Here is a 21,697-nt window from a genome sequence, read left to right on the forward strand (position 1 = left end):
GCATCGCATGGCGTGATGAGGCCAACAGGCCACATGACCAACATTGGGCGCAACGGAAAAGAAACCTGAGAAAACGCGAAAGCCAAAGGGGCAAAAAAGGGCAGCAGCAGAACAGCGGAGCGCGCTTTGTCTATGCGGAGCGCGTGTCACAGGACGGCGTTGCCGGCGCGAAGCACCTTCTTCTGTGAGCGGCGGCTTCTGGATCTGCTGTTCTCGTACGCTCTGCCGTCTTCATACGCGAGACGGATTTGATCCTCCACTTCTTGCTTGAGTTTGTTAATTATGTACTGCCGGTCACGCACCACCTCGTCGTAGGCCTGTTGCAGCTGCACAGCGTGGTCTTGAGCCATGCGTTCGCTTCGTCGCACCTCACTCTCGTACAGAAACTGGAGGCGCTCGTTTTCCAGCTGACTGACGCGATTGCGCTCCTGCAGCAGTTGCACACGAGAGCGCAGCTGCGTCACTTCCCCTTGCTGACGCTGCAAGAGAAGCAGGTCTGCATCTGTCGGAAGCGGCGGTGCCTGGACAAGAATACCGGCCTGTGCTAGTGAGATGAGGTCTCGCTCATCCGCGAGAGCCTTGGCTCCCTCTGGGGCCACCGACTGCTCTTGCGCAGCCGAGCCGCGGGCTTGCAGCGCAGCGCTATCCATGAGCCACGTCAGTCCTGCGTCGAAGGCAATGATCACAGGGTCCCAGAAGATGTCGAGCAGCAGAGCCTGCCGCGCCGACTGCTCCTCGCGCTCGAGCTGCAAAAGCAGTGACGATAGGGGGACGCTCGTCTGCGTCGGCGCCGCGGCTGCGCTGACAACGCGCACGTTGCTCATCCAGGTGCCGTCCTCTGCGAGCTCCTTTAGACTGACCACTTGCTTATTAAGTCGCTGCTCCTCGTAGCGAAGCTGTTCCACTTCGAGAACAGCTGCGGCTAGCTGCGTCTCTGCGCGCTGCTTCTGCTGCTCTAACGTTGCCGTCTTGATACGCAGCTGCGCCACTTCCTCAGAGAGGCGATTGGCGTGTGTGCGGTGGTCTTGCAGCGCCGCATGTGCTTTGCGCAGCTGGGACAGTTCCGCCTCGCGCAGCAGACCGATCTGCGCTAGGGCATCATCGAGGCGGTAAATCTGCGTCTGGGCAATCATGGGGTCGAACACTGCCAGGGATGCCTGCAGGGCAGCGTGGACGTCCCTCTCTTCCTTTGCCGCCAGCACTGCTGCCGACGTGGCATCCTCCTTCAGGGCGACCTTGACAGCTGCGGCCGCGGCGGAGTCGCCCACCGCACCGCGCAGCACACAGACAGTTCGCGTGAGGTCCTCCACCTGGAGCTGCGCGCGTTGAAGTTGGGTACTTAGGTACGTGATATGATACAGCAGTCGCTGCCGATCAGCGTAGTCAGCGGCGGTGATGTGCGCGCAGCCCTCATCTCGCGCAGGTGGTGCGGACGAGATGGGCAGCTGAGCATTCGTGCCAGACGACGACGACGCGGCAACCCTCCGGAGAGGTGGCTCCTGGTCACTGCACCACCTGTGCCCCTTCTCGTCACTGAGTTCCTCCTCAGCGTTCACTTGCGTTTCGTGGACCGGTGCGTGCGGTGGCGACGGCGGAGTGGTGGTGCCGTCCACTTCTATCGTCTGCTCTGTCGGGGATGAGAGGGTAGAGATGCCGGTTGCAAGCGGGCTGCGGTCTCGTGGTGACACAGTGTAGCGCGCACTTGGCGGCGTCACAACCGCGCTCTCCGCCATCTCGGCCCTACCGGTGACTTGAAGGCGGCGCAGGGCAAGACGAGTCAGTGGCCGGCGCAAGTTTGTATGACTGCAACTCGCCTTTTTTCGCGTGAAGTCGATCCTTCGCGTTCCGCGTGTCAGGCACGCTTCACGTCACGGCGCACAGGGTGTCTATGGAGAGGAGAGGGGAGGCGCCGGTGGCGTTGTTCTATGAGAGAGGTGCACACGTGTGCGCGTGTTGAAGTAGCACTTGGCTCAGACGCAGAAACCGGCGGAGAGAGGGAGGGGGGGGGAGAGGCTTGATCACGGGGCGGCGAAGTGTACAGGTGTTGGTGAATGGGTACGTTTCGCTCTCGTCTCTGGGCGCTTGTGGGAGTGCGCCGTCGTGTGGTTGGCTGCAGAGCGGCGAGGGTCGGGGAGGAGGAGACAGCAGGAGGCAAGCCGATATGGTGAGACATTTGGGTGTGCTCGTGTGCTTTCGCAGCCACTGCGGGGGCAATACGACCGCTGCAGGTGCGCGTGCCCCCCACCCTGCCCCGCCCACAGAGCGGAAATCGGACCGCTGAGCGACCACAGGGATCTGAGCCCTTCTCCACACATCAGATGGTGGTGGCGGTGTGTGTGTGTGTGGGTGGCTGTTGTCGCTCATGTTGCTTCGCGTGTGCGCGCTTCGTCTTCGTAGCGAAGCGCACTAGCGCATGTGCAGAGGAGGATGGTGTGGGTGGGTGGGTGTAAGAGGGGGTGGGGGTGCCGAGCCTGCGTGCGCGGGCCGAAGGACAGTGATGAGAAGCACCGCACCACATGCGTGATTCGACGTCGTGACGGCGCACTTAAAAGGGAATGCAACACCGACAGACAGACACCCGCAAAAGAGAGAGGGGAGGGGAGGGGAGGGGGGGACAGCTGGGCAACACGTACACCGCCGCTGACACAGAGCAGCATGAAATACGCCCCGCCATCATCGTTCTCCTTGCCCGCTACGCAACACGGCGGCACCTGCGCTACATCATCGAGCACCGCCGCTTCTTCGCACCTGTTCCCGTCGAGGTGTCGGCGTGCCATGCCACGCTGGATGAGCCGCCCTGCAGATGCGTCGTTTTCAGCGCGATCAGCTCCAGCATGTGCTGGTTCGCTTCGGTGATTCCTTTATAACCGGGGAAGTAGTTCACATCGATGACGATGGGAATGCTGTCCAGCAAGAGCGAAGTCGGCGCGCCGGAGGTGGGATCGAACATGTCGCTCGCGCGAAACGGCTGCGACACCGGACTTGGCGGCGCTGAGGCGCCGACTCCAGGTAGAGTGCGCGCCCCATGACTACCAGAGGGCCGCGGAGCCGCCCTCGACAGCGAGGCCGCTACCCCCTCGTACCGTACGGTGGCGCCCTCGGTGTGCCCGATGCCACGGGCGCCCTTTCGCTGGTAAGTGTGCGCGAGATACTGCGGCACGAGCAGCAAATCAAAGCCGTACAGGGAGAGGCCTATGCCGGCGTACCCAGAGAGGTCCTGCGCCAGTTTGCTTATGGCCGTGTGGGCTGGAGTGCCCGGGGCCAAGAATGCATTCCACTTGTCCGCCGGTGCAATCATCGACTCCCACGCGATGAACGACTGGTCCGCGCTGGCGCTTCCGCTCGACGGGCCCTGTGGTCGCTCCGTGGGCGACAGAGGAGCAGCCGCCGCCTTGCTCGCGCTCATTGTGGGCCATGTGCCAGATTGCATGCCGTAGTCAGCGTCACTGGCCGTGCTGGACAACGCCGGCTGCAGCCGGGCAGTGGAGGCGCTGGTGACTGTCGAGAAGAACGCCTTGTCCTGCGAGTCCATCGTCACTGGTACATCCAACACGGTCGATCCGCGCGTCTGCTCCCACAGATGGCTCAGCAAGTTCACAGTGGGATTTACCTTTACCTTTACGTTTGAGCCGACACAGTACACCTTCAGCACCACTGGGAGTGCGTACATGTAAAATTCCTGCAGAATGAAGCGATGGGCCTCGGCGGGGAGCGCAGCCTTCACCGCTGCGGGCACAGTCACATCCGCGCCGCGTGTGAGCCAGATCACGAGGTGATGAGTGAAGGCGGGGCCAGTACCCTCGTCCGGCTTCGCTATCCACCAGCGTTCTGTCGCCGTCCCGTTCGCGCGCGTCTCTTTCTCCTCCATCAGCGTGAAAGAGTGGATGCCGAGCGGGGTGGCCGTACTGGACCCGATTGTGCCCCCGGTACGGCGAGAAAGCGCGCGGGACGGGGGGTCCCACATAAAGGTGCGAGGTATCAGCGCGACTGGCTGCCCGCTATCGCCCAAGTTGTCTAGAAGCTTGTACAGCATACTGCGCTTCATGAGCAGCTGAACCTTTTCGAGGGGGTCAATGACGACGAGGGGCGTCCTCTGCTGTCGGCTTCGTCGCTTCTGCGCGAACTTGCACCACCCCTCGAGCGCGCGAATGGCAAGCGATGTGCCAAACGTCGCCACCTTATGCAAAACAACATCGACCTCATCCGCGAGGGCTCCCTGAGAGCGCTCTGCCGCACCGCTGACCTTGTCGTCTTCCAACGCGTGTTCGTCTGCAGGGGGACTCCGCCCTGCCTTCGTCTTAGGGCCTGCATTCGAGGAAGTGGAGAGCGGGTGCTCTCCTTTGATCTCGCGGTTGACGCACACGACCATGCGATTGCGCTGCGCATCATAGTTCAGGTTGAGAAAGCGAAAGAGGCAGTTGTTCAAAGCGCAGCGAGACGGCGGCTCCGCCGCCATGCCGCGACTCCGACCAGAGTGCGCCATGGCGTTGCTGAGGGGCGCGCGACTTCCTCTGCGGCTCCTAGGGTGCGAGCCCATGCCAGGTTCACCGCTGATGGAACTGGTGCAGGCCTCCTGCTGTGCGGCGGTGCTTGCGCCACCTCCACCGCCGCTGGTGTCGCACGGGCCTGGTTGCCCCGCCACCGAGTGCTGCTGCAGCTGGAGAACGCGCTCGTTGTGCAGCTCCCCTGCCCTTCGTAGTGCGTCAAACGATTGCTGATGCTTCCGGGAGCTCGCGCACAGAGCCACCGTAATGACACGCATCGTCGGCGGTGCCGACACTTCCGGCGAAGGTGATAGAGCGACACTCATCTAAGCACTCATGTCCCGCGCGCTCGGGCACGCTGGGGCTGACAAGCCGTCTCGGGAGGCACGCCGCACTGCTGTGTAGGCGTCCTGGGTATGTATGGAGAGGAGAGGAGAGGGCGATGGGGGTCGACTGCAGCTTTCTGGGCCGAGGTGTGGTCGGCAGCCGCAGGCACTCGCTCTCCGAGCCAAACACCTCACACAGAAGAAGATGCGGGTGATTGTGTGTGCGTGCGTGTGGAGACGGAGGGAGGAGAGGGAGCGGGGTGCAGAAGAGATCAAGATTGGCACAACATGAGGCGATGGGGAAGCAGAAATGGCGATGCGCGTACCTTCCTCCCCGTAAAGACTCTTGATCGAGGAGGAGGAGTGTGCGCCAGGCGAAGGCGTCCGCGCCAGGAAAGGGCAGGCAGCCGACTGGACACGGGATGGCTGCAGTGGTGAAGAGATGAGGCATGGGCGTGTCGTCTTCTCTTTCAGCCGGTCCGCTTTGCTCCGCCACACCCCCTGGACTCTACCGCCTTCGCGGTGCGCAACAGCCGTGTAGACACCCCTCACAGCCGCCCCCATGACGCTGGTCGCCATGCCATGCACCCCCTTCAGGGCGACTCAGACGCGCACCCCAGCACTACTCCGCGAGGGCCGTGTGGAATGCGCTCGAGCCACGCGGGCACTGTGCCCATCCTGCGCGTGGCACGGTCTGTGTGCAGCGTCACAGGTCGCCGCGACGCGACGCCATTGAGGGCCATGGCCGCCGACATCCGCGGTGATGAATCGCTCTGAACTCCCCTCCCTTTTCTTCGCAGGAATTTGGCTATGATATCACGCACTGAGCTGCCCGCTGTCGTGAGGGGTTGTGGTAGCGTAAGTGGCCCCGAGCTTGAGGAAAAGAGCGCACGTGGAGGTGCAGGCACTCGCGCCTGGTGCGCAACAGTGGTGGTGGTGGTGATTGGGTGAAGAGGAGGAGGGGAGGGGGGGAGAGGGCACGTACGAGGCCCTCTGCACATCTGCGATGATGACGCTACACCATATCGATGACACTGTTGTGGGTAGCCTTCCTTCCATGTGAGGTAGTGCGCTGAAGAGAAGAGGGAAGGCGGAGAGGGGTGAGTGGGCGGGGAGGTGATGCAGCACCGGGCACAGCTCAAGGCGGAGGGTCGAAAGGAAGAAGCGGGTGGACATGTGCTTGTGCCTCTATATAGAATAAGAGTCGAGGCCGCCATCCGGCCTCAGCACTTCCCATCGCCCTTCCCCCCCTGCAATCCTTCTCACGCTCTGGACACGTGCCGCCCACCCCACCCCAACACACCCGCCCAGCACACAGCAATCTGCTGCTATCAGCGAAGTTGACGCTCTCTCCATCAGCCGCATTCCTTGTGTGCGCTGCGGCATCTGCCGCACATGAGGGAGCAGTCACCGATGGGTGCCTCACCTATTGCTCCTACTACCACTGCCCTCACTCATTGGTAAATAGGCAGGGTGGTGGTAGTAGACGTACCAGCACCACTTTAGCGACCCCTCCAAGTGGCGTTGGTAGGCGATCAACTCCTTCGCTGCCTGCACGTCAGGCGACTCCTCCATGGCGTTTGATGGAGGTCTCGACACCCACACCAACGCGAAGAGGCCAGCGCCGCTCAGGAAGGACAGACAGACCCGCGCGTTTGTGGCTCGCATCAGCCGTTGGTTCCGCCGAGCCACAAGCTCTCGCTGCTCTGCCGGCATGCGGAGCCGCAGAAAGGCGAGCACTTGCGTGAAAAACACCGATTTCTGCGGTAGCGCGTTGCGGTACAGCCACGCCGTCTTCCACGTCATTAGGTAGATGGAGGTGAACAAGATGCACGGGCTGATAAGTAGCTCCAGCCCACGCAGGCTGCGACGGCCCACGTGACCACCAAACTGCCGGTCCACGTCATACTTGGCCTGCTGCTCCACAGCTGTGAGCTCGTTGATCAAGCTCCGCAGCTCTGTTGCGGTCAGGGTGCGCGGCGGCTTCGTCAGCGTGTCGACTAAGCCGTGGCGTGTGAGCTCATAGCCGGCCAGAGGGCATTTGGGGAGTGTCTGCCACGACACAGCAGTCTTGGCCTTAGCGGCATCGGTCGCTGCCCTGTCTGTGTTCAGTGCGGTACACATGGGGCTTGTGCTAGTCGCAGTAGAGGAGAGAACCGACTGCAGTGCGGATGCGCCGGTGTTGCGCGGTATCGGTATGAATGGCTGCCACTTGCAGAGCCTTCTCCACCACGTATTGGTGCCCTCGCTCGCATCCACGTCACGGTGGCGGCTTGCCGAGGCCGCTAGCTCTGTCCTCTCAGGTGGCGCTGCTGATGTGCGAGCTGTGGCAGATGCCGTGCCCACAGCATTCGGCGACACGGTAGCGCTTCTCACGTCACCGCCGCCAACAGAAGTGCTGGATGACGCAAGTGCGCGGTTGGTCGGTGCAAAGATGGAGGCCAGCACATCCTGCATCGTCTGTACGTCCGCCGCCGCGGTGCTTGGCTTGCCGCCCTCAGACCCGCAAGGCCACCACCGCATTCTCACTGCCTTCGCGGCGAGAATAAGCAAAGGTGGGCGAGAGGGGCCTCCCCTTGTCAGGTGCTCCTACAGGGGCAGCCCACACATCAGGACACCGGCACGCAGGTGCCTTTCTCAACCATGACGATGCGCGCGCCACGGTCGGCCTGTGAGCGTATGAGTGTCTTGTGTGTGTGTGCTCCTCTGAATGCTTTGCTGTTACTGCTAGCGCTGTAGCTGAAGGTGGAAGGGCGAGGGGAGTCGTGAGGGGCAGCAAAGACATGCCGAAGGAGTTGCCAACAGGGCAGGTGGGCGGGGAAAGTGCACCGAGGCGAAACGCGTCAGGAAGGCGGAGGGGGTGCGAGGGGTGTGGACGCAAACGCCCCGACCACGACGTCGCACAAAGGCCCCAGGTGCGGTCATGCACGCGTGTGCCAGAATGGGTGATGCCGGCTTGCCATGGCCTCACTCTCTCCCCTTCTTTTTCGTTGTGTGCTACTGTGCTCATTGCGTGGGCGACGGAATCAGCCCGCAGTGACGCGCGCCAATACAAAGGCAGGGCATAGTGCCGGGGGAGGGCGCGAGGGACCCGGAATACGTCGCCTGCCCGCTACCACAGCACGATGGTGCATACACACGATGGGGAGGGTGAAGGAAGTGCTGCATCGGGCGATTCATCTGTACATCTGTGAAGGAGAAAGGGAGGAGGGGTGGTCAGTGGGGGTGGGTGGTTAATGTGCGTGAGCGCGTTCCTCAGCATGCGCCGACAGCGCGCCTCCCCTTTTTCATGTACGGTGTGCCTGTGATAGTCGTGCTACGTGGGCGTTTGGCACAGTAGTGCGCGTGCCTCGGCGATCCCATATGACTCCAGGGCACGCAGCCGGTACCACTCGCCGAAGATGCGGAGCAGCTTTACCCAGTTCTCGCGCTGGTGTTCGGCGTATGCTAGCCACTCCACCATGCTCTCGGGCATCGGCACACCGACATCCGTCACGGAGTCCAACGACGGTAAATATGCACATCCGCCGCGCAATCGACTGCGTCGGCGAATAACCATGTCGAGGAGAAACATGCGCAGCTCGCGCGGGAGGGCGCGTCGCACCGGCGACAGCATCTCCCACCGTGTACGCAGCTCAGACTCCTCCGACGACCCCACTTTTACGCCTTGGAGAACTGTCTGCGCAGTTTGCAGGGCGCGGTAGCAGCAGGAGGTGCACGGCAGCGGAAGAGACGTGGGCGACTGCTCGCCAGGGAAGGTCTGCGCGCTGCATTCCTCCACGTGGCTTCGAAGCCTCTCTGCGCAGTGACAAGCGTGGAAAGCGTGAATCGCGGCAGCAGCCGTCGCCGTCCTTGACGACGGCTGTGGAGCATCCACAGCCCCTCCCATGTACGTTTTCACCCAGGCTGCCGCCTCGGCCTGGTGGCGCCGGAGGTGATACAGGCACCGCGCCATGATGGGAGGAAGTACGCGCATGTCGTGATCGCCGTGAGAAGCGCCAGAGGGTTGCTCACTCGGGGCGCTCCTGGCACCGCTAGAGCCGCCGAGGTGCGTGTGCATGCGCTTGATGTGCGTCTCCAGCGCCTCAGAAGAAGCCTCGCCGGCCACGAGGTGATTGAGCACGTGCTGGGCAATATCCGCGATGCGCTGCTCGCACGCCCGCATGGAGGGGAGATGAGTTTCGGAGAAGCGCCGGGTGACAAGGGCTGCGACGATTCGGTAGTAGAGGGCCGTCATCTCGCTTAGCGGCGTTGCTCCCGCTTCTGCTACTCGTGCGGTGTCCATCAAGTATTCGTGCAGCACATCGCTCTGGTCGAGCTGTACGTGCAGCTGCCGCAGTCGATACAAGTGGCGCTGAATCACAATGCCGCCCGCCTGCTCCGACGTCTCGAGCTCGGTCTCGAGGGCCGGGTTAGCTTGAAGGCCACACAGAAGGGCAGCAACGTTTGCCTTCGCTTCCCAGTAGCTCAGCATAGCATCTTCGATGGCGGTGGTACCACTTGAGAGCGCTCCTGCACGGTGCTTCCTTTCTCGCTGTTGCGGCGGACAGACACGTGCCACATACCAGAGGACAGCGTTGGTGTGCGGCAGGATGGCCAGCGTGTCGGCGCCGAAGTCGACGCACGCCTGCAACGCAGCGCGCACGCCGTCTGAGGTGGGCAGCGGAGGGGCGAAGTACGCAGACTCATTCACGCAGGCGGGCTGCTGTGTGCCTTCCTTTGCAGCGCTGAAGCAGCACGACGCTGTCAGGAAGTCGCTCATGCAGGCGTTTACCTCAGACATCATTTGTGTCAGCAGCGAGTCACCGTCGGCATAGGAGGGTAAGCGGAAGACGACATGCTCTCCAACAGGCTGGCCAGTCGCCGCCCCAGTAACGGCGGTTTGGGGCGCGCCGCTATCGCTGCAGTTCATTGCCTCCCTGACAGCACTGCGCACTGTGAACACCTGTAGTTCTTCGTGCCAGCGGCGTGCCTCGCGGGCTTTCAGGCGCTGATGCTTGATGTTGGCAGCCTCTTCATTCCACTCGTGCAGTGCGCGCGCTGTTGATGGTGGGAGCCGCTCGAGGTCGACGAGCACCTCCAGCGCCGGAATAACGTCACCCACGCCGGGGTGGTTAGAACACCACGCACACAGCATCACGCGCTGCTTGCGGAGGGCAGCGAGAAGCCGTCGGCCGGAGAGGGCATAGATACCGTCGTTGTCGCGCAGGTCCACCAGCTCCAGTGCCGGTAGCCTCCCGCCCGCTAGCGGCTCTGTTTCCAGCAGAGGCCCGCCGATGGTCGTCACGGCCGGCACTGCGGCGGCTTCCTCGCACTCATCCATCAGGTTCGCCGTCAGCGCAGCGCTCAGTGCCTCGATCGTGCGGGGCCCTGCGCCCACGCCGCGGGCTTCGATGGCGCGCACCCACCGCAGCATCGGTAGCACGCGCATGAAAGCCGCGAGCCCAGCGTCGCCGAGATACGACTGCGACAGCGTAAGGTGAGTTGGGAAGCACAAGTTGGGGGCATAGGCCAGAAGCATCTTGGCGGTGGCCGCCGGCGGTGGCGGTGCTGGCGTGATCTCGTCAGCGTTCGAGGCGGCATCGGCCGCCGTGTCGAGGGCCACATCGATGCCGTGAAACAGTTTCACCAGCTCACTATGAGAGACGCAGCCTTCCTCAGCGCATGCGTAGCGGTACAGTGCTGAGGTGCACCGCATTGTCGATGATGTACCGGCGGCGTTAGCTCTCTCGCTCGTCGAGTCTCCAGCTGCGCTTTCACGCCCCCAAAGCGGTGCTGAAGTTCGTCTATGCGAGCGCGTGTGCCTTTGCTCAGGCGCGGCGGTGTGACTGTGTGCGCGCCGAGGGGGACGGAGGAGAGGGGAGGGGGTGAGCGAAGCGGCAGCAGCGGTGAGGGGAGGAGAGAGTGGCAGCTGCAGACGGATGCGCGCATAGACACACACACACACACACACACACAAGCGTCGTCCGCGGCGACGCTCATGCACACTTTTCCCTCCCTGTTGAGCGAATGGGTGAGTGGAGCAGCCCTGCGCTGGTCAGTAGCTGGTCTCTCGTCTTCTTCCCAGGGCGCCATTACCCATGCAGCGCGGCCACTCGAGCGGTCCAGGGCAACGGAGAGAGAGAGTCAGAGGTGAACTAAGAGAGGCTGCAGTGAACGGCACAACACACACACACAGGCACATCGACAGGAAGTTCAGCGAGTCGATCACCACGCGCAGAGCCCTTCCTCGCCAGAGTCGCAGGCATAGTAGGAGCGGCAGATAAGCAGCCGAAAGAGGGGAGAAATCGGCCGAGCGCGCGCTCACTCGCGTCTGCACTTCTCTACGCGTGTTGCGTTCGGTTGAGTGCCCCAGAGACCCGTCGATCCAACGCCTCAATCACATGCAGTACCTCAGTCGCAAATATAGATGAATAGTCCGCCGCGCCGTCGATGGCGCCGCGGCTCATGTCTTTTCCTCTGTAGGGTCGGCGAGCGTAGGGCGAGATGATCACACCGCTGTTGGCACAAGGCGTTGTTGTGCATGGCGGCGATGGTGCGGCATACGATGCGGAGGCACTCGACAACGAGCGACACGGGTCACGGTAGGGCGACGCCGGTAGCATGCGTTCGGCATCAGGCGCTCTCACACTCGTGTGCGGCCGCGCTGCTGTGGATGAAGGGCCCTTCGGCAGGCATGATATCCCGTTGATCGCGGGCGCGTCGACACTGAGAGGGGGCTCAGCGACGCGTGTGTAAGCGTGCACAGGGCCCTCCACTTCGGTAGCGGTGATGAAAAGAGATGGGGACGCCGGCACAGACGCCGATGGCGAGGGTGTCTGCCCGGCACGCCACTGGACAAGTGTGCTCGGCTTGCTATTCGCTTCGGCGGGTGATGCTGATGCCGATTCGCGGAGCGGCGTGCCTGAAACACCTCCACGCACGTCCCCCTCCTTGTGCGTCGGTGGCACATCGGGGTTTTCTGTTCCCTCCTCGCTGAGCCCACGAGAGGTGGACGCCATCGCGGGTGTCATACGTGAGGGGTGCCGCCACACCGAGGAAGAACGACTCTGCTCGGCCACTGGCGCGGCCGCGTTGGCGACGACGGTAGGAGAACCGAGAAGGACTGAGACAGCCTTGTGCTCCAGTGGCAGTGACAAGGGTGGCGGTGTCGGGCTCGACGAGAAAGACTGCACTGTCGAAGGCGCCAAAGGTGCGCGCATCCGCTCAAGGGCCTCGCTCGACTGCAGCGGTGGTAACCCGCGACTCGCCGCCGGCCACGTCGACTTCAAGTCCTTTAGCGCGCAATACTGCTGATGCAGCTCCTGGTAACGCACCTCCGCCGCCGCATCGCAGGCAGTTTGCTTCATGCGCTCGGCGTCCACAGCTGAGGCGGCCAGCCGCTGCTCCTGCAGTTGCCGGAGGTCCTTGCTGAGCTCTCTGAGGCGAACCTGGAGCAGCTCGACTGAGTGCTGAATGAGCCCCCAGTCTTCGGAGCATTTCAGTGTCTGCGCCAGACGTCCACGGCGGTGCGCCTCTTCGCGGCGGCACTCCAGTAAGGCGGCGTCGGCCTCCTCCACGCGGCGCTGCAAAGCTCCGATGCGCCCGCGCGACACCTCCACCATACTCTCCTGTGACGCTGACATGTGCCGCGCAGCCTCCAGCTGACGCTGCGCCTCCTCGTAGCACTGCTTGAAGTGCGCTGCGTCCGCCGCCCAGCGCCGCCGCTGGTGCCGCACACTGCTCAGCACCGTGGCAACGTGCTTTAGTGCGAGCAATAACGGCGTGAGGGCAGTGCGCAGACTTGCTTCGTCCGTAAGAGTCGTGGCGGCGGATATCTGCGGCGCCGCCTCTGCCCCCCCGGTTGCATCCTGAGAGATGCTTGGGCGGTGGTTCTGCATGAGTGCCTGGTGTGAGCTAGGCCGCGAGGGATGGTGCCGCTCTGGTCGTGTAGCCGCGGCAAGGTCGGCGCCAGCGCTCGTTTGCGCCTCGCTCGCTTCGTCGCGCGACGCGGATACTAACGGCGGCGACAATCCCTCTGTACCCCACACCTTCCCGAACACCGCAGCCTCTGCGCAGTGGAGTGCATCCTCAGCGTGTGCGCGCGCATTTTCAGCTGCCGAGCCACCCTGGCGCAGCGGCGTCTCCATGAGCGCGTTCGCCGCGGGCGCGCTGGCTGAGTGAGAGTCGGCAGAGAAGAGCACGACGTGGGGGATGCCGCCAGCGTCACTCTTCGTGCTGGCGGCCTTGGTGAGGCCTGCCTCGGCGTGCTCAGCGATGCACGCGAGCACCCCGCTCGCGGTGCCTTCCTCTCTGCTCAGGCTATCGTACGCGAGACTTTGCTGATAGTCATAAATCACGTTGCCGAGCAGTCCGGCAACGCGTTCCAACGCGCTTTGTAGAGCCGCCGATAGCCGCTGCTGTGCCGTACCCCTGGCAAGCTCATCTGCGTGACGCACGCGCAGTTGCTCCTGCACGACGCGCAGTTGCTGCTCTACGTGGGAGTGCTGCTGCAGAGCACGCTCCTCGCTGTGCCGAGCAGCCGTGATGTCCGTCTGCAGGCTTCGCATTTCGATTTCTTGCCGGCGCAGCGCATCGCTTAGCTCTGCAACGCGGTCCCAGGCTTCCTGCACGTTGCTCGACAGCTGGTCACGCTCGGCAGTCAAGGAGAGCACTGCCAGCTTCGCCCCTGTTGCATCGCGGCGCAGCTCCTCTGTCTGCGCCTGGCGCACATGCAGTCGCTCTAGCATTTCCTGCAGCTCGAGCCGAAGAGTCAGCTTCTCTGTCTCCAGGTCTTGACAACGTCGCCGCAGCTCAGCGCATGTCTCGTCGCTCGTGCGCGCGTGCTGGCGAGCTTGCAAGAGACTGTGGGGCGCGTGGTACAGCTCACTCAAGTCAGCCACCATCTGCACCTCGGCTGCATTGGTGACTGACGACACGCTTTCGGCTACCGTCTCATTGGTGAATGCCGCGGCAGCGTTCAACTGCCCCGATTTGCGTGCAGAGTTCGCTAGCACTCGCGTGATAGAACGGTGTCGACTACGCTGTTGCGACAGATCTTCCTCTCCAGGTGCAGGGGGGGCCAAGGATGAGGGCGACGGCAAAGAGCACTTGGTGGCCTTTCCCTGCGCAGACGGCGGACGTTGCCCCACAGCCCCGTCATCGAGCAGTGGCAGTGATGCTGGCGGGGCCCGGATCACCACCGTGGTGTTCAGCTCCTCTGTTGAGGCATGAGAAGGTGATCTGCCACCGTCACTCATCGAGAGTGAGACAGCACACACGGCGAAAAACGGGGTGGGGTGAGGTGCAGAGGGGGTGGGGGTGGAACGAAGCGCCAGGAGGAATGACCGCCGTGCCTTTCACACAGCAAGGGATAGCGGCAGGGGCGGCTTCCACACATGCGGCCAGCCGTAACGCTCCCTGTTGAAGACTGACGCACACGAAAAAAGTCTATGCAGCGGTACCTTCTATGTGTGTATACGTCTGTGTGTGTGTGTCAGCGGCCATGAATGCTTGGACGATATGTGCCCATACGCATATCTGCGCCCAGTGGTAGACGATGGGGAGGTCACGGTGGCGATGGCACACGCAACAGCGATTTGTTGTACAGTGCCGACCCCGAGGAATACACCACGGCAACTATATATATGAGGAAGTGAGGAAGCACGTCTGGAGGCGTTTTTTCTGTTGGGATCTATGCAGAAGTACGGAGGGGAGCGGCTGCGTGAATAAAAAAGAGGGGGGGGGGTGCCGTGCAGAGGAGGAGCGAGGGGAGAGGGCGAGGGGGGCGGGGCAGCTGGAAGTTGTGCGGGCTTAGGGAGCGGGTCTCGCAAGCAGCACATTCCGTAGAGACGTCAAAGGCAAGCGCCATACCTGCGCTGTTCTGTTCTCTGCTTCTCTTTTTATTGTGTCGGTGTGTGCGTCTCTCTGATCTGTGGTGGCAACGCACCGCATCCTTTCCCCGAACGGCGCACTCCGCCGTACACACACACGCGCACACACACACATGCACACCTGCATAGCGTCATATTCCGTTGCCTTCACTTGGCCGGCGTGCGCGCCCTTCGTCAACTCGCCACCACCGAACAACAAAAAAAATCATTCGCTCCCTTTCTGCCTTCCACACCCATTTCAGAGCGGTGACAACAGCGACGGCACCGACTCAACTCACACTCTCACATACCGACCGTGTGCATGTGTGTGAGGGGAGGGGGGGAAGGGGGAGAGGAGGGCAGCATCGGAGGTAGAGTGCCCCTCCCGCCTGGGGCACGGCATCTTTTCAGTTAGCACCGCGTGAGAAACAGCGGATCGCCCCCATTGCACCGCCCGCGCGTCCTTCCCACTCATGCCCCCTCTTCACACAGCACTCTGCCCCGGGTAAGGGACGGCAGAGGGCGGTAGGTGAGTCTCTGACGCTCGACCAGAGGAATGCAGCGTTACACATGCGCGCATTAAAGCTGCTGCTCCAGTTCATTCAGCATGGCGAAGACCTTCCCCAGGCGCTCGTTCGCCGTGTGAAAGGCTTCACCACCACGGCGATGCACGATGGCGTCGAGGATGGTCTGCCGCCACTTTGCTAGCGTGCCGCCCATCTCAGCGACGCGGCTCTCGAGGCTGGCGAGCCTTGCCATGAGCTGCTGGCGGCGTTGTATCTGCACCATTTCCCGTCGACGAACGTCGCCACTGAGCTGCTCGACGCGGCTAACGAGGCTGAGCGTTGCGGCGCTCATCTCCGCCTCTGAAACACCGCACAGCCAGCGGCGGTGGCACTCCGGCAAGGCGTTAAGCAAATTCAGCACAGCCTCCGGAGGATCGCGCAGACGCGAAGTCGCCCCAGCGCCCGCAGAGGGGTGCAACCGCAGTTTGCCGCAGCGCGCGTACAGGGCTGACCGCAGCAGAGCAGCAAGACTAATAGTCAGAATATTGCGCCGTTCGCACGGCTCGTCCATCGTTGACACCTCAGGCACTAGGGCAAGTTCGGTGCGCCCCACGGCAATGCTTGCGCCACTAGTGTCGTAGGGCAGACGCAGCACGATCGGCGACGGAGGAGAGGCGTCAGTGCTAAGCAGCGGCAGTGCTTCTCCTTCACGTGGCCCCTCCTGCGCATCGGAATGGGCATGACGCCAGCACACCCACCCCTGCCGCCGCCGATCCCAGAGTGGGAACGCGACGACAAAGGTCTTCTCTCCTGAGCGGCCGCTACGAACAATGCACACGTTCTGCGAGAGACTGATGCCCAGGCCGTGCGTGGCTGATTTGGCGGTTGGCGCCAACGAGCGTTGCACGCCCAAAGAGTCGCTAAGGTGGAGCGTGAAGGATATGTTTGGCAAGCTGAGGGCGCGCACGTGCGCGACGCGGTGGCGAGCGATCAGGTCTGGCTCGCTCACCCACGCACCCTTGACGAGGCCGTTGGCAGTGCAGAAGAAGACAGCGTGGGTGCCGGCCTCCCTGTCGACCAGGCAGCCACCAACGGCGAGCGCCTCATCCCCGGCCGTGCTGGTTTCGTCGCTAGAGATGAGATGATGCACCTCCACCTTCAGCGGGGCCGCGGCCACCTCGGCTCTTCGCAGCGCCTCCTCTTTGCATGTGCGAATTCGGCCATCATCGACGGCGTCCGCCGTCGCGACGAGTGGAAGGCAGTCATCGCCAAGGTGCATCGCGTACACGTCGCCCCTACGGCTGAGTAGAAGGAGGATCACAGGGGTGCTCTCTGTCGGCGGCAGCGCGCACATGTCCACAAGGTCCAGGTGCCATGTGGGCAGCCTCGCAGGCTCGGGGCTGCGCGAGGGCGAGGCAGCGCCACCCGGGGCGAGCTCGTCGGCACCACCAATCGGTATCAACTTGTCTTGACCGATGCGCGCTGCAGCTGCCCTGCCGACACGCGCCGAGGACGCAGGTGGCACACGTGTGAGGCAGGCTTCCCTTCCCAGAGTCTTGACACGCGCGCTCCGCACCTCCTTTTCTGGAGTGGCTACACTCTCGACAGGACAAGCGGTGACCGATGTTGTCGACAGGCTCGAGGGAGTACAATATGCGTGCAACTCGGCATCAGCGAGGGTGCGCTCCATGGTGGGCCGCAGTGCGATTCGACGGCGCTGCGGCACAATGACCCCCAAGTGAGACTGATCCGTGTCATAGATGACCAAGTAGCCCGAAATGAATAGTACACACAGCGCGTGGTGCGCGGCGGTGTGCCAGCACACGCTCTGCACCACTTCGGGCATCTCCAGCTCACACACCGCCGCCGGCACCACGGAGATGTCCACAATGTAGTGGTGACGGCGCACGTTGCTGATGAAGGCGATCTTGCGACCGTCAGGAGAGGCGTGCGCGGAGTGGCGGAACTCCGACTTGGGCGCGAGGGAAGCCGCCGCCTCTTCTTTGCTCCCAGCCCCTGCAGGCTTCCCCGCCCTCATTGCAGACTCCCCATAGCGGCTGCATTCTGCCTCGCCGCACATTAGCGAGGCGTGTGGGTGGAAGCGCGTCTGGCGGCTCAGCGGAAGGCTCACCAGCTGCTCCCCCCTTGGGAACGAGCTGGCGAGGAGAAACATGCTGTCTGTGACATCGCGTGTGACAGCGAGGAAGGTGTCGTTGCCGATGTGCACCGCACCGTTCGAGCGCATCGTCTCCCAGGAGCTAGATATCTGTTCGCGCGCCGGGTTCTGGGAGGTCCAACATTCTGTGCGCTAGGCTGAGGAAGAGGGAGAGGGTGAAGTGAAGGCACCGGGGATGAAAGAGAGGGATTGGAGGGGGGCGGGTGGAGGCGTGAAAGTTCTGCTGAGCCGCTGGTCTGTCACTCCTTGTCAACGCAAGCCTGCACGGCTGCTGTCGTGCCAACACATACTTTCTTTGCAAAATGGGGAAGAGGAGAGGGGGGAAGGCGGGGCGGAGTGCACAGCGTTTGTGTGTGCCAGGGAGCACATGCACACGACCGCGCAGGCCAAAAAGTTGTGTGTGTGTGTAGGGGGGGGACAGGCATCGTGACGTCTCCATTTTCTGGCCCCGCATGCCAACCCCCCCTCCCCCACACCCCCGCTTATCTTCACAAGCACGCTAATGTGGAGACGAGGACAGCGTACCAGAGAAGGCCCTAATGAAGTACGCGCACATCCTTGCTGTGAGCGTACCGCTGCACCCATTGCAGCCCTCCGTCCCCCTCTCCGCGCCGGCATCGATGTAGGACGCCAATCGGTTCATCTTTTTTTTTTGCTGCACTTCGGTGTCCTTCTCGTGGTTTGTACAGAGATGCGCTCCTTTGTGCACTTCATCTCCCCCTCGTCTTCCCTTGCGCATACCCGCGGCACCTCTCACCTTCCCGCCCCCCCGACCCCTCGGCTCATGAACACATCAACGCCCCCCCTCCCTCCCCACTTACGCGAAGAAGCTGAGGAGAACCGCAAGGCGGGGAATAAAAGGCCGAAGGGCTGACACGCAGAGAGCGGCAGGAGGCGCACAGAGTATGGCATAGTGTGCGGCCCATTTCTCTCTGCACCCTGAGAGAGGAGAGCGGCGATGCGGCAGCGACAAGGCGAAGGAGAAGAAATCGACGGCGGTGATGAGGGCAACAGCGGCGCGCCCTTTTTATCGACGGGTACACGCGCTTAGGCGAAGGAATTGGAGGGAGCCAAGGAGGAACATGGAAGAGAGGGGGGAGGGGAGGGGCTCATACATCAGTCGGCACGGAGGCAAATGTGGGGCGGGAGGATACACACACACACACACACGTGAAAAAAAGAGAGAGCTGCAGACATACGCACCGGCATACGCTCAGCAGGAACAGTACAGACACACCCATATGCGCTTGCATCGGTGGCTACTCTTTGGGTATTAGTACATGATGTCGCCGGAGGGGATGTTGTAGACGGACAGTTTGATGTGGCCATCGCGCGACGCGGGGCGAATCGGCACGAAGGCGGCTGGGCATTCGTGGCGCATATGCAGCGGCGGCACCTGGTACGCACTTGACATCGTCGTCTGGAAGTCACGGTTCTCAGGCAAGACGGCGGCCCGGCCGTCGCGGACGGCGCTGCGCGCCACTGGTACCTCCTTCGGCGGGTACTCTGCCGTGTAGCTCGTGATGCCGTCGAAGGGGAGGCTATTCTGGAGGGTGTCGTCCGCCTTGAAGCTCTTTGGCGGCTTCGGCAGCCTACCCTGCTCGGCCAGGTCACGCACCGGTTCCTCCATCGCTCCCTTCGTTGTCAAGTACGTCCCCGGCAGCTTCGGGAGCGGGTCCTCCTTGCGCCGGGCACGGCTGTACTCGGGCATCCAGCCTGGGAAGTCAGCGCGGTTGGTCGTCGTGCCCTCGAACGGCAGAGGCGCCGCGGCGGCCTCGCGAGGTTTGTAGGACTCCGCCGGGCGCAGGTCCTTTCCCTTCAGCAAGTCTGCCGCCTCCTGCTTGGTTGTCTTGAAGTGGCCAGGCTCTGCTTTGGACGGAAACACTGTCTGGCGCTCCCTTCTCGGCCGCTCCCGCTCGACGTGCTTTCCAACGTACTCATCTCGGTACGTCGTCTCCCCGATGAACGGCACGCGCAGGCCGGGGCACTGGTGCTTTCCACACTCACAAATGCGGCACACACAGGTGCGGCCATCGCCGTAGTCGAGGCTGGCGACGGAGTGCAGCTGAGTCATGATACCGCACAGCTTCTGTACTGCTTGTGGAGAAGAAGAGTCCAATCGATGTCAAGTGGAGATCTCTAAGAGAGGGAGTGGGGGGGGGATGGGAGGCCTGAGGACAGCGTCACAGACACAGACACGCACCCACACCCACACAGGTAAAAAAAAACGCGCACCGGGACCCACAGGCTGAAGGAGAAAGAAGGGAAGAAAATGTGAACGAGCTGAGCACGAGTGGCAACTGCAAGCAGTCTGTGTGGGCGTGTCGGCGGCTGCGCCCGCGGGTGTGTATGCGTGATGCGGCGTTTACGTTGTACGCTCAAGGATCGAGCGAGCGAGGGGGACCAGCGCTTGAGGTTGATGGGAGAGAGAGGGAGGAGGCAGGGCTGAGTACGGTGAGACGGACGATTACCGCGCGTGCGTGTGTGAGGGGACAGCTGTTCCGCGAGAGACTGTGAGCTGGTGATGCTGTACCGTGAGTCGTATAAAAAAAAAGGGCGAGAAGGGACGGAGGAAGGTGTGCATGCGTGCGGAAAGGGGTGGGCTGCTGCCATTTTGCGTTTCACACGCGCTCGCCAGCACACGTGTGCGTGCCGTGTCCGCCTTCAGCCCTGTGCCCCTCCACGCTGTACATCGGCGGCTGCGTGCTGCGCCAGCGGTGGTAAGGCTAGCACATTGAGTTGCAGCAGACATTAAAGATCCGTGGCACCTTTCGCGTCTACGCGGCCCATCGTACGAGTGGATCGGTCCGAGGAAAAGGGAGCTGAGAGAAGGTGCCCGGACAAGTGATGCAGCGTGAAACGTAGGCGTGATGGCTGTGCCATGGAACCACCCAGGATGGCCCATGGCGACGGTGAAAGGAGCTGTATAAAGACACGCAAGGGAAGGGAGGAAGGGGAGGAGCTGCAACAGAGTGAGGGGTGCTGAAATAAGCGAGTTGTACATGAGCGTCAACGAGGAGACGTACCCTGAGAGAGAGAGGGGGGGCGATCCACCGCTGCTGTTGCGCTATCGAATGGTGGATTTGGGTATCTGTATTTTCAAAAGATGGTCGACTAGCTCAGGCAGCGTCAACCTCTTCGAGGTAGCCGCCTTCGCAGGCCGCGGCGCTGTCATGGCACCACCGTAGCGACTGAGATGCAGCTGAACGCTCTCCTTCGTGGAGGAGGTGCATAGGTGAGTGTTGCCAGTGGCAGCAATGGGCCCGTTTGACAAGCCGTGACTGAAGATGGACCCCACATCGTCATCCACATGGTCCAAGTCCGCGTCATGCCACTGCACCGCGTCCGCCGCACCACTCGCCCCGTCCTCGAAGGATCCGTCCGCAATGCTCATTTTAGTGCCTGCCGGCTCAGCCGCCGCCGCATGCTCTGCGATAATGCGCTGGATCTCTTGCTCAGAAGCGCTTTGCGGAGTTGAGGGGGGTGCGCAGTAGTACGCGGCCGCTTCCTTTGCTGCCTGCGCGTGTTGCACATGGAGGCCTTGGTGCGTGCTGTAGCTGCCAACCCATGGAGGTGTCGTGCCCTCAAGTATCGGTCGAGGTGGGACAATGCGGTCGCGATCCACGCCGGCGCAATAGACGGCACCGTTGCGTCCCAGTGTGGGCAGCTTCCCATCGCGCCCGCTTTGGTGCGGCATGGCACTGCCAATCGCGCCGCTGCCATACGCTGCCTCCTGGCGCTTGCGCGGCTCAGCGAGGCGGCAGAGGCGGATGTAACGCTCACGACGTGAGGTGACTTCGGCGGCAGTGAGGGAGCGACGACGCGTCTTTGTCGCCAGGCGTTTCTGTGCGCGCTCCTCTTTAATGCGGCGCCGCTCGAGCGCCTCGACTTCTTCGGCGCGGATGCGTGCAGCCTCTTCAGCCTGCGCCCGCTCGTACGCGCGGAACGCTTCCTCGCGCTGCCGCTGCGCCTCCTGCTCAGCCGGCCAGTTGCCCCGCTGCACGATACTTTGCACACGTGCCGCATTTTCCCTATCGATGGCAGCAGCGTAATTGTGGTATTGGTTGGCGGTGTAGAACGCCACCCGCGGGCCACCGTATCCCATGGCGACGATGATGGCAGCAAGATGTGTGAGCTGCTTTGGGTACGCGTGGGTGGACAAGCGCCGAGATGCAGCGATAGAGAGAGGAGGCCAGGGCGGGTAAAACATCGACGCTTGCCAAAAGGGAGGAGTGTGAGGGACTGAGAGAGACAGCCTGCGAGAGGCGAAAATGAGGAAAGGGGAGGGGAGGGGGGAGAGTGAGTGAGAGAGGGAGCGAGAGAGCGGCGCTGTACTCGTCTCCCCCGCCCCTTT

General features: G+C 62.6%; 8 protein-coding genes across 8 annotated transcripts; all 8 read right to left on the reverse strand.

The window, feature by feature from the left end:
* Positions 1–146: 146 nt before the first annotated feature.
* LSCM1_05152 (uncharacterized protein) lies at positions 147–1,733 on the reverse strand (the record flags this gene model as incomplete). The annotated part of the gene is made up of 1 exon (XM_067322625.1): positions 147–1,733. The coding sequence occupies one exon, from the start codon at positions 1,731–1,733 to the stop codon at positions 147–149; it is 1,587 nt and encodes a 528-aa protein (XP_067178488.1).
* A 983-nt stretch (positions 1,734–2,716) lies between these two features.
* On the reverse strand, positions 2,717–4,810 carry LSCM1_05153 (uncharacterized protein; the record flags this gene model as incomplete). Its single annotated transcript, XM_067322626.1, has 1 exon — positions 2,717–4,810. One exon carries the CDS (start codon positions 4,808–4,810, stop codon positions 2,717–2,719), a length of 2,094 nt encoding a protein of 697 aa, XP_067178489.1.
* Positions 4,811–6,232: 1,422 nt separating this feature from the next.
* On the reverse strand, positions 6,233–7,333 carry LSCM1_05154 (uncharacterized protein; the record flags this gene model as incomplete). Its single annotated transcript, XM_067322627.1, has 1 exon — positions 6,233–7,333. The coding sequence occupies one exon, from the start codon at positions 7,331–7,333 to the stop codon at positions 6,233–6,235; it is 1,101 nt and encodes a 366-aa protein (XP_067178490.1).
* A 793-nt stretch (positions 7,334–8,126) lies between these two features.
* Positions 8,127–10,508, reverse strand: LSCM1_05155 (uncharacterized protein; the record flags this gene model as incomplete). The annotated part of the gene is made up of 1 exon (XM_067322628.1): positions 8,127–10,508. The coding sequence occupies one exon, from the start codon at positions 10,506–10,508 to the stop codon at positions 8,127–8,129; it is 2,382 nt and encodes a 793-aa protein (XP_067178491.1).
* A 625-nt stretch (positions 10,509–11,133) lies between these two features.
* LSCM1_05156 (uncharacterized protein) lies at positions 11,134–14,049 on the reverse strand (the record flags this gene model as incomplete). Its single annotated transcript, XM_067322629.1, has 1 exon — positions 11,134–14,049. The coding sequence occupies one exon, from the start codon at positions 14,047–14,049 to the stop codon at positions 11,134–11,136; it is 2,916 nt and encodes a 971-aa protein (XP_067178492.1).
* A 1,191-nt stretch (positions 14,050–15,240) lies between these two features.
* LSCM1_05157 (uncharacterized protein) lies at positions 15,241–17,412 on the reverse strand (the record flags this gene model as incomplete). The annotated part of the gene is made up of 1 exon (XM_067322630.1): positions 15,241–17,412. The coding sequence occupies one exon, from the start codon at positions 17,410–17,412 to the stop codon at positions 15,241–15,243; it is 2,172 nt and encodes a 723-aa protein (XP_067178493.1).
* Positions 17,413–18,616: 1,204 nt separating this feature from the next.
* LSCM1_05158 (uncharacterized protein) lies at positions 18,617–19,417 on the reverse strand (the record flags this gene model as incomplete). Its single annotated transcript, XM_067322631.1, has 1 exon — positions 18,617–19,417. The coding sequence occupies one exon, from the start codon at positions 19,415–19,417 to the stop codon at positions 18,617–18,619; it is 801 nt and encodes a 266-aa protein (XP_067178494.1).
* Positions 19,418–20,410: 993 nt separating this feature from the next.
* LSCM1_05159 (uncharacterized protein) lies at positions 20,411–21,553 on the reverse strand (the record flags this gene model as incomplete). Its single annotated transcript, XM_067322632.1, has 1 exon — positions 20,411–21,553. The coding sequence occupies one exon, from the start codon at positions 21,551–21,553 to the stop codon at positions 20,411–20,413; it is 1,143 nt and encodes a 380-aa protein (XP_067178495.1).
* Between the last annotated feature and the right edge of the window lie 144 nt (positions 21,554–21,697).

Source organism: Leishmania martiniquensis, chromosome 24 (assembly GCF_017916325.1).
Source record: "Leishmania martiniquensis isolate LSCM1 chromosome 24, whole genome shotgun sequence".
Lineage (NCBI taxonomy): Eukaryota > Euglenozoa > Kinetoplastea > Trypanosomatida > Trypanosomatidae > Leishmania > Leishmania martiniquensis.